General features: G+C 31.6%; 1 protein-coding gene across 1 annotated transcript; it reads right to left on the bottom strand.

Annotated features, from left to right (window-relative positions):
* Positions 1-481: 481 nt before the first annotated feature.
* On the bottom strand, positions 482-4269 carry LOC111001947 (chymotrypsin-1-like). The gene is made up of 5 exons (XM_045630469.1): positions 4032-4269; positions 3024-3253; positions 1879-2054; positions 1086-1200; positions 482-643 (listed from the first exon to the last, which is right to left on the bottom strand). Exons 1-5 carry the CDS (start codon positions 4267-4269, stop codon positions 482-484), a joined length of 921 nt encoding a protein of 306 aa, XP_045486425.1.
* Positions 4270-11218: the final 6949 nt, after the last annotated feature.

The following is an 11218-nucleotide window of genomic DNA, read 5'->3' as shown; positions in this document are numbered from 1 at the left end:
GTTAGTTGCATAATTATCATAATGAGATACCTTACTGCAGATTCACTTCTTGTTGGAGTTTTTTTTTTCATAGAACAGGGGGCAAACCGGCAGGAGGCTCACCTAATGTTAAGTGATACCGCCGCCCATGGACACTCTCGATGCTAGACGGCTCGCGAGTGCGTTGCGGGCCTTTTAAGTATTTGTACGCTCTTTTCTTGAAGGATACTAAGTTAGATGTAATCGAGAAAAGTTATAAGTAAGTAAATCGTTGCGCAAGTGTTATCATTTCTCTATCATCTAAGGTATGTTTAAATATCATACAAGTTGTTATTTATTTAGTGTCGGAGAGTAAATTTACTTGTATAATTTAGGAAATAGATAACATAATATTCTAAAGAAAATAATATGAGACACTGAATGTGACATTAAATTGCTATTTCTACAAGGCTAAAAAACATAATAAACATATATCGATATATTCTGAAATCTTATACAATACTTAAAATATTGTGGGAGGACTTGTGCTGCTCTCATCTCTGAGATCGTAGTTTTGATCCGGCTGTACATCTTTATTATTGGGAATTGAATCTCGCTGTTGGCCTGAAGGAGCTTGACAGCTCAACTGTGAGCGTAACTCGGCCGGAATGGGCAATTTCTTCGGCTGTGCACCATTGAAGTTTTTTGTATAAGTGCGTATTTACACTTGTAAAGCTCGTGTAAATAGGCACTGGTGAGGAACAATATCGTAAAGAATACGGCATGCCTTAGATTCAAAAAGTCAGCGTATCTCAGGCACAGAAGACTGGATAATGTATATATATCCAAAATTAGACTAGACTCAAAGACAAAAATTAACTATTGTTAATATAATATTTCTTTTTTGTATTTATCTTTTATTTCAAGAAATCTAAAATTATTAGTATGTATACCTATTCAAGATCTAATAAGATGTCATTTGTAAGATTTGATTTTGATTTGATAACTATCTATACTGAAGGTTATACCATGGATAGTCGTCTATAGATAGGTCTTTATTACGGTTCCAAATAGTTAGCTAATACAAACGATTAAATTGTTTGTTTATTAAGACAAAAGTTATTCACAAAATTTTCTACATTCTTCTGTATCCACTTTCTGAAGTACCACACGTTGGAATACAAACTTGGTTTGTCTTTCTTGGCACATCCATCACCATGTGAGACAATGCCAATCACCATCCTAAAAACCGTTAAATTTCTAATATTTCTGAATCGTATAAAGTATATATGTATAACTTTGAAAATCTTATCTAATTAATTAATATTTTATTTTAATTTTAATATTTAAAGAACTACATTTTAATATACACACTGTATGACATCTATCCTTACTATACTCTAATGTACCGAACATTACATGACTTAGAGGTGGACATTAAATTAGAATCAATACAGTACTAATAGTATGCCTACTGTCTACTTAAAGCCTTAAAAGGGTGAACAACCTAAGTGTTCTCCAAGAACTCAGTTTCTTTGTAGCGAGATATGTGCGATTGCGAACCAGTCAGTAACTTAACGCTTCAGAATGCTGTCTCTGACACTATCCATCTTTATATATTCGCAGAGTTCGAACAATGGCGATATTGTATATCTTTTGTTTTTATACTTTATTACATTTCAGTTTATTTCGATAAATCTTATTGTCTTGTAAGTAAGTATAGTGTATTTAAATAAATGTTTATTTTTAATAGTAGTTCCTACCTACCTAGTACCTAGTTCATGTACGTTGAGTTATGTAAATCGAACAAATAGCGTTTATATCCAGAATTAGTTTTATATAAATACACTAAGGTAATTAAAGAAAAATTTCCACGATAACAGCGGTTCTGTTTGAAAAGGTTTTTAAAGTTAAACATACCGGCGCCAAAGTACACCGCCCCCTGAATCTCCTTTGCAAGTGTCTCTATTCCCCTCTCCGTACAAACAAAACATGTCTGCGGTGAATTTCATTTTATGCATCCTTTCACAATCCTTCTTGGGCACGTAGCGTAGCTCTGTCTGCATCAGCCCTAGCTCAGAAATCGCACCGCCATACTGCAATCATATAACTTACTCATTCTGACGATCTTGCAAATATACCACTGTAAACATTTAAATACTTCTAGAAAACGTTATGTTAAGTTTAATAAAAAGATTTTATATAAATGTGTTTAACTATACATTTTTAAACAATATTTATTTTTCTTTGCTACTTCTAACATTCATTTTCTTGCTTTATATGAAATAAAATTTAGGGCGGAATGCGGTCCTAAGTAATATAGCTACGGACAGAATTTACAAAATGGGTATTTTTGTAGCTTAAAACCTCGTCACCCCGTAATTGGAGAGACATATCTAAGTCATTGATTAGTTTTTTTTATATTTATATAGCAGGCATATGCGTTCATCAACCACTAAGCCACGAAGGAAGTCACATTACATTTTTTTAGAAACAGCGATGACTGTAGTTTTGCTCTTTCGCAATAAATAAATTTTGATTGATTGTACCAGGCATCATTCATGTGTAAATATACATTGTCAATTGTCAATGCAGCGTATCACTGTTTCCACCTACAGCTGTAGCGGTATTACATCTAAATGCAAATTAGTGGGATCATGGCAAAAATAACAGAGAAATAGTAGGTACTAAGAAACACAATTCTCTTTTTGTGTCTGAGACACAAACTAACGGTCGGGGTCTCTGGCAGAATGACCAGTGTTGTGGAACACGTCTGCTCTAATGCTGACCCAGTACCAATTTAACACAACGCACGCATATTACACACGTAAAACATAACTCATTTCTTTTATTTCTATCCATAGCTTATTATTTTGTCTTTTTTGATTATTTATTTGTGTGTTTCGTTAGTATATATATGTGAATAATATGTCTGTCTGTTTGTAATTAAAAACTAACTAGGATAAGATTGAGTTGTGCTTTAGCGTATAATCTTAAAACGTATCCCATTTGTCCTTATTAGTCAACAATAAAGGTATATTGCTCTTGAAATACGTTTAACATACCTTAGTCGTTCCCCATCCCGTTGCAATTAAGTGAGTTTCATTAGCATTCATCCACTTGCTTGTATTTACAAGAAGGCCTTTCTCAGATCTTTTTCCGAAACTAATTGGACTTGTTACAAATATTAGAGCGATGTCGCAAGCAAATGGCATAACTTTATTGTAGTCTTCGTGAATAAGGTACCGTAAGACATCGTGAGTTGCTGCAGAGTGGTCGTAGGCGTAACGAGAACCTGAAAATGTTATTTTTTTATATAGAACAGGGGGCAAACGGGCAGAAGGCTCACCTGATGTTAAGTGATACCGCCGCCCATGGACACTCTCGATGCTAGAGGGCTCGCGAGTGCGTTGCCGGCCTCATAAGAATTTGTACGCTCTTTTCTTGAAGGACCCTAAGTCGAATTGGTTCGGAAATACTTCGGTTGGCAGCTGGTTCCACAAAATGGTAGTGCGCGGCCTAAACTGCCTTGAAAAACAATACTTGTCCTGTATGTATGAAATATAAAAAGTAGACGGGTTATTTTACGACCAACCAGAGAATTACTGCGTGCTGAACCATTTGGGGTTGCGACATAAACCTTTTGCATAAGTTATAAGACAGTACAATTGTTAAAAACCGTTCTTGTCCTTTAATTGATTGAACCAACTTAATCATCCATACAGACCGATGAACAAGCTGGTTTTTTAAATGATCAGAGTTGAAAAAGGCCGGCCTATATGTTAAATTCTATTCCGATGTGACCTCCGATTTTAACTAAATTTAATTCTTAATATAAAATAACAATTTTAATAATAATACTTCAAGAATATCATAAATTCGATAGAGTTACAACAAACTACACTTTCACCTTACACAAATTCTAAACACTTTTGTAAAGGAACTTCTGTTCTTTCTATTAGTATATTATGAGTGTTTTCCTTTGCTATGTTTTGCTGTACCTGGTATTTTGTAGTTACTATATTTAATGTACGTAATAGCCTTGGAAAACTTCCTCGGCCCTGAAAACTTACCAACAACAATTAACATCTCATCGATATCTTTGCTGTGGTCAAAACAATGAGCTGCCGTCAGAATACTCCAACTATTAAGTATTGTACCCGAACACATTGCACCCTGATTAAAAAACTTAACAGCAAACGGAAAACTTTCCATTTTCACCGGTTTCCCACCAACTATCTTCCCTTCCAAATTATCTAACACAGAATCGGGTTTCACACTTCCTAACAAAAACGGGAGGTAAAATAACATACTTTAATGCTATGAACATGGCTCTAATCACTATTGGTAGGTCATAAATTTTATCGCTTATTACAAGATTAATTTATTTTCATAGACTGTGGTATTGTTGATATTAAAGTTTTATTAACACTAAATATACTCTTAAATAATACGATAAACATATTTTTGCAATCATCAAGTTTATAAATAGATAACAGTTGTTTAGAAAAGTTCGATGTAAATAACTTTTTAATGTGTGGATAAGGAATACTCGTGTACACAAAAATATTGTGATTTCAAATTCTGTTTAACAAGATATTTTCCGTGTTAAATGAAAAAAAAATCGCTACGATTCTAAAAATTATCGCAATCTAATACAGTTGCCCTGGAAGCCGGAATACATTAACCAGTCGTCCTGCTCAAGCATAAAGGATCGACAATAAACACATTGCGATAGCATTCTTGATGTGAAATGAGAGAGACGAAACTCCCGCCCGCCCTGCGATGTTTAGTCGCCCATCGGTGCCCGCACGAGACGCGCGGCCCTTAATTTTACCTCAATTAGGCCATACTACAAAAAATCATATCACTACTATTATAGTATAATTCTTTTTCTAATAGTGACATTACTGACAGTGTTTTTGTCTGGTACATAACGCCATATTACGAATAAGGAATATTTATCCGAGGTTTTTAAATATGAATTGATAATGGATATTCAAATAACAAGGTAAGATGTGGGGCAATTAAATATTTGATTTGAAGAAACACCTGTTTGAGTTGTGTCAACCTGTTAGTTAATTGGGTATAACTTTGAAACATTTTGTTTAATATTATTTGTAATAATTTTTAAATATTATTATATACTTATTTTTCTTAATAATTAAAATGTGGCGTTGTAATCAATAAAAATATAGAAATAAAGTTTTCTATTGTCGTTATATAAATAATAATATCGAAACTATACTTAAAATGTACTTGACTGCTCTCTAAATTAAAAAAATACAGTTTTGATTTGTTCACGTGTTACCTCGTTTTAATACTAACATAGTATGTATTATGAGTACATAAGAAATATCGAAACAAGAATTTAATTTAAAGTTAGCTAAACTATTATATTGTAAATTTATCAACTTTACATTATAAACTAACTAGCACATTTAATGTTTTTATTTTTACAATTATAATTAATAAATTATAATAGTCAAAAAATTTCAACTAATAAATAAAAACAAACCTTGGTAGTTTTTAATACACATTTATTAAAGAACTTCCGCTTATTGTAATCTTAACAGTCCAGTTTTAATATTGATTGATGTATGTATTTTAAATACATTTAAAATTGCTATCAAATTTTTCGTACATTGGATAAATCAATGCCATTGTTTCCGATCGTATAATAAACGCAAATTGTCACAATAAACTGTCTAATGTAGCGATAGACCGAGCCAATCATTCGTTTATAATTCATTTACTGCAAAGGGTTGTTCTTTATTCACTTTTAAATGTGAGAAAAATCTATTATTCTCTTTTATTGGTAAGTAAAACAATCTATATCAGAACGAACATTTTAAATGCTATACGTGGGTATCAATGAAGATGCTTAGAATTGGCCAGTTAGAAACATTGCTAATAAAAACTTTTTTTTGAATTTCAAATTTTGAACTCTGTGGTAATCAAAGGTTATTTCATTGATTTCTCACTAATTGTTTTGTGAATTGGCGGGAAATATAAAACTGATTTCTCGTGTAACAAGAGTTTCCGGTCATTGATTTATGACTTTCGTTGTGGGTTTACTCAACAACAAAGTTAAAGCGATAGGCTGCGATTAGTATTTCTTAATGAAGCCCCATCTCGTGCCACTATTTACTTTTAGTTTAACGAGTTTAAGCGTGGTCGTAGCAATCTCAATGAAGATTTGCGTGAGGGACGTCCTTTAAAAGTGACTACTGAAGATAACATCAGTGCTGCGTGACGCATGATAGAGGAAGATAAGAGAGTGACCTATCTGCAGATAGGGTAAAGCGTAGGCATTGGTATGAGTTAAAAAAAATATTACACGAACGTCAGGAAGCATTGTACCAGAGGCATTCCCCAGATTTTAACCAAACACCAGAAACACCGTCGCATGGACTACTGTCGCCAAATGTTAGATAATTTAATGGAAATATAGAAAATTACTTTTTTTAATACAATTGTATTTTTTTTAAACATCAAAGCCATTGTAATACACCTTTTAGTGCCAGATTAATGCCTAATAATTTATGAATGTCATTTAATGTTTATAAAAATTATGAAACATTTTTAAGGTATTTATAGTCGTCACAACAGTTGAATAGATTAAACAGTATTATAATAATAATTAAATGCCTTTAAAATTTATACTCCTGTTTCCCTATTTTTAGGCAGAAGATATCGCGAGCTTGAGCATATATTTAATTTGTATTTAGTAATTTTGGAATACTAGACAGTATCTATGATAGATTTATACTTTTGTTTAACATATTTAATTAGGCAATGCGATTAATAAAAAAAAATTATAAAGATATTTGATAATCATATATCATTAACGAATAAACTATCTTTTCTGTGTCTGAAAATTGGTCATAGTTTATTTTAAACCCCAAATTGGCGGCCTTCATAATTTTTTACCCTACTACCAACCTCAACGAAAAAAAACAATTCTATAAGTGATAAATAATGAATCGCTTTTCTTATTCTTAAAAAAATATCTTACAATCTTATATAACTTTAAGGCTCTTTTTCTAAGAACATACATTATATCAGATATATGTTAAGATATCTGATGTCTATGAGAGATAATGTTATTTGTTTAAAGGTCCCTGTCTTTTATACTTGATAAATACTAAGGTTTATTAATCATTAATTTAATATTAGGTATTTTAACTGTTTACAGAGTATGACTTACATCTTATAATATTAAAAAATTATGAAGAAGAAGTAGCATAAACGCGAAAGCATAGACTTAATGATGATTAATTGACGTCGTTATAAATTAAATACATAATAATATATGGTACAATAATCATATTACATAATATAAATGAAAGTTCTTAAATCTTTGTAAAATTTATAACGATTTTGCTGATTTCTAACTTAGAAATGATAAATAAAAACAAAGAGGAACTACGAAAATAGAAGATTTTATATAAATTTATTACAAATAAAATTTCAATAGACAACCCTATGAAAATAAAGTTATTTTATACCCTGAAGCCGTCAGGTTAATAACGCGCGAGCTGCACCCGCTCAAGGCTCAGTTGTTTCTGATTACGTTTGATCAAATTGTACCTAATATTTAACAAACATTTTAAGTCTTTAAAGTCTCTTTAAGACAAACAAGATAACATAGTACAATTAACAGTTTAACTTTTTACTCATAAAATTTCTTCTAGCCAATATAATTCTATGTTTACTAAATTCTACTGAATACCAAATAGACTTTGGAACGATTGGCCACAAGGAATAAGTCCCGTTACTTTGCTACTTAAGTACTAGTTTTTTTTTCAAGGAGTGGTAGAATAAATTAGCGAGCGAGTTTGCTTATCTTGCCGAAGCCCTGTACAAATTATTTGAAGAATTCTATTAGGTATGAGGGTATGTAATTATTATTATTAATCAATAACCATCTAAAATTCGCAATAATGGTGTGTTTCAAAAGGGTATTAAAGATGCATGTAAGAGTGAACACAGTTGACTAAAATTGAGACGGCTAATGGCGACGTGTATATTAAGTTTCTCATGTAATTTTCTTTTTGTAATGAGAAATAAAGTTCTTTAAACATTAAAAAAATAAGCCTTAATTGTACAACTGTCACATAGGTACAATGAGCTGACAGGCTTCCAGCTTGCCTTAATTATTGTATAAAGTTTTTTCATTGCAGCTCAGAGAGAGGCGTTTACAATTTTAATGATAACCACAAATAATACGCCATTTACAGCGAATCTCGAACATTTATTTTAACGTCGTTCTTCAAATCCTTAAATAAATGCAATAAATTTGTGTTTTTATAGATATATATTATGAAAGGATTTTTGTCTTTTGTATTTATGATCTTTTTGTACTTGTATATTTTTCTGTACTTTCGCCAACTCGTTTTTAATTACAAATGACAAAAGGAAATCAACCTTCAATCTGCAAATTGGTCAAGGTAGAGGACGATTTGGAACTCGGTCAAGAAGTCAGCAATGATTGACAAAATATTCACGTAGACCTTCCGCCTGCAGATTCTTGTTTATAAATTGCGCTATTTTCATTAAAGCTTCTTCTGTAACGTATACATAAAAACCAACACGACCAACAAAAAAGACAGAAGAGATTAAAGCTGGCTAAAAAAAAACACAAAACACACTGAAGGTGTTGCCATGGTTACGATGTTTGGTTTTTCTTCGTGTAAAAAAAAGGTATGGTGATGATCTTTTACCGCGACATAAACTGATTTTGACAGGAGATTATTAATCATTCAGTTTTTATAAGGTGATCGATATTATTAACTTTTTATATTTCTTCAAATTAAAAAGAAAAACAATATTTTGTGTTTATCTTAACAAAGTCATCAATTACCACTGAAATAGTAAAAATAATATAAATACATATTGAAGCTAATTTTGTTTTGATGTCAAAGCATTTACAGTCACGTACTTAAATTAATAAAATGGTCGAGTGTTTTTCTCATAATTATAAGCAATCAACAGAATATTTAGTTTAAGTGTCTTAATAAGAAGTTTATCCGGTGACCTAGATTTCTAACTGATATGTTGTTCAAAATCTTGCGCAACGGACGAACAGTTCAGTTTGTTCAAATCTTTAGTGGATTTTTAATCCAAGGTATTTGAAGTTTCCACCTCAGCGTGACAGAAAAATGCCTGCTTGAGTTTTATAGAGTAGGCGATGCCATTCAATGCAAAACGATTTATTCATTTCGAAATCCAAATCAGGACCTGCCATTGAAGCTGTTAATAGCATAAGTATTTAAAACCTATTCCTATTAGTGCATTCAAATATCCAATCATGTTTTCTCACTAAACCAAAATCATATTCTGTTTCTCCTGTCTTTAATTGATATACGGCTTCTTCGGCCCTCTCTTCTTAATTGCCGCTCATTACGTGCTTATACCACTCTACCCTGATACCAGTCAGCTTATCATCCACATTTGCACCTTAAATCTTCTTGATGCTACTTGAAATTTGAATAAACTAAACATGAAGTGTGTCCATATAGAACTGACGTAACATGATCTTTGATATTTACTTCATTATGTTCTTTCACCTTTGAGAGCTGATCGTAAACATCATTTATGGGTTTTACCTTTCGTATAAGGGCAAGATGAAATAAACCACAATTTTGATCGAAGTACCATGTCTGTGATATGTTATGATATGAAGTGTCCTATCATATTTTTTAAATATGGAACTCGTAAAGGTACAATAGTCTATGGACTAGAACGTTGTACGATGAGGTTAATTATTACAGGTTACTTTTCTATTATTAAATTTAATACGTACTGTTAAAGAAAACATCGTGAGAAAACTGGCAAGCTTAGCCCTTTATCGTGCGTGTGTCAGGTATATAAGGCTGACAACTTGATGGACTACAATAAATGGAGCTTAAGTTATCATATGTTACGCAAGTCGCAGGTCATAAGTTTAAAAATAAATTTAATCTTTTATCGACATTTGTGGTGTTATCATTTATAACAACTGTCACGCCTCCGAGCACAGAGCAAGGTTTATCGATTTATCTGTTTATCTTCACATGACCGACATGTTCTTGAATATTTTATACGGAATTCTTTTTTAATAAACGGGCGTTATCTCATGCCAGTCTCACACGACAGAAAGAGTCGTATTGCTCCATTTTACATCAAAATGAAGAGATTAATATAAAATTATATTTTGTTATATTAGTTTTCGTCCATTACTGAAACGTGCGTATAGCTGTGATTCAAATGCGCGACGATTTAAATCACACATAATTTACCTACTGCTGACATGTTTTCTTTATATGACTGCTTAATATAATAATAAACTGAACAGGGTGCAGAAAGCATAGAAATAGAGAAAGAAACGTTTTATACTATACTCATAATATTACATCTATCTGAAATGTTGGCTAAAAAACACCTTTAATACATATTAATAATAACTGTTACTTCCAACAATCGGAATATTGAAATTATGACTATAAATTTCGAGAGGAAACTACACCCTGCCGAAAGGTGTTTTGGTTGACATAATTCTGGTACTTTCGTGTATACAATATCAAGGCACATCCCTCTGCCCCTGACCGCAACATTAACATCGTAAAAATGATAAAACTTTGTATGTCGTATCGTCGCGCCCTTTGACGTTTTATCTGTCATTTTTGCAAAACAATTGTGGCCTCAAGAGAACCAAATTTGGCAATACTGCCGTGTATTTCATTTTAAAGACTTTACGTATAATACGGATTATAAGCCTTGTGATTCAATTGAATCACAATTTTCGATTATTATTTCAATTGAGTCGCGTTTAATTATATGCAAAGTTGCACGAAATAATGAAGTTCATTATTTAGGGCTTATTAGTATCATTAATTATGATATTATTATGAAGAATTCAAGATTGATATTGTTATATGTTGTTCCAAATTTAATAAACTTGCTAGCAATATCGCTTCGTAATGATTAACAGTCAGATTTAAAATATAAAAATAAATTATATTCATTGGTACAGAATCAAAAACAGGTGTCTTGCTTCGGCTACTATTTGCATAAATCTTTGTTTGATGGACTAAGTTAGAATACTGTCTTATTACGCACAAAATAATAATTATAATTTTATTTTAAATATAATTGGTAGTATACTCGTATATAATTATTTTTTGACATCCTGTTAAAAAGATCTAACCAGTTTATGTTTCCCCCGCTGTATTATATACTTTGTTATTATATAATAGAGATAATATTCTTACATTTT

Source organism: Pieris rapae, chromosome 12 (assembly GCF_905147795.1).
Source record: "Pieris rapae chromosome 12, ilPieRapa1.1, whole genome shotgun sequence".
Classification (NCBI taxonomy): domain Eukaryota; kingdom Metazoa; phylum Arthropoda; class Insecta; order Lepidoptera; family Pieridae; genus Pieris; species Pieris rapae.
The sequence above is the reverse complement of the archived record's forward strand: the minus strand, read 5'-3'. Positions and strand labels throughout refer to the sequence as shown.

Bases quoted from the DNA above. Each gene is read 5' to 3' on its own strand.
- LOC111001947 (XM_045630469.1), bottom strand. From the start codon at position 4,269: ATGTTATTTTACCTCCCGTTTTTGTTAGGAAGTGTGAAACCCGATTCT. The intron at 2,055-3,023 runs GTATGTTAAACG...ATATGATTGCAG, and splicing joins CGGGATGGGGAACGACTAAG to TATGGCGGTGCGATTTCTGA. The intron at 1,201-1,878 runs GTATGTTTAACT...AACGGTTTTTAG, and splicing joins GGCGGTGTACTTTGGCGCCG to GATGGTGATTGGCATTGTCT.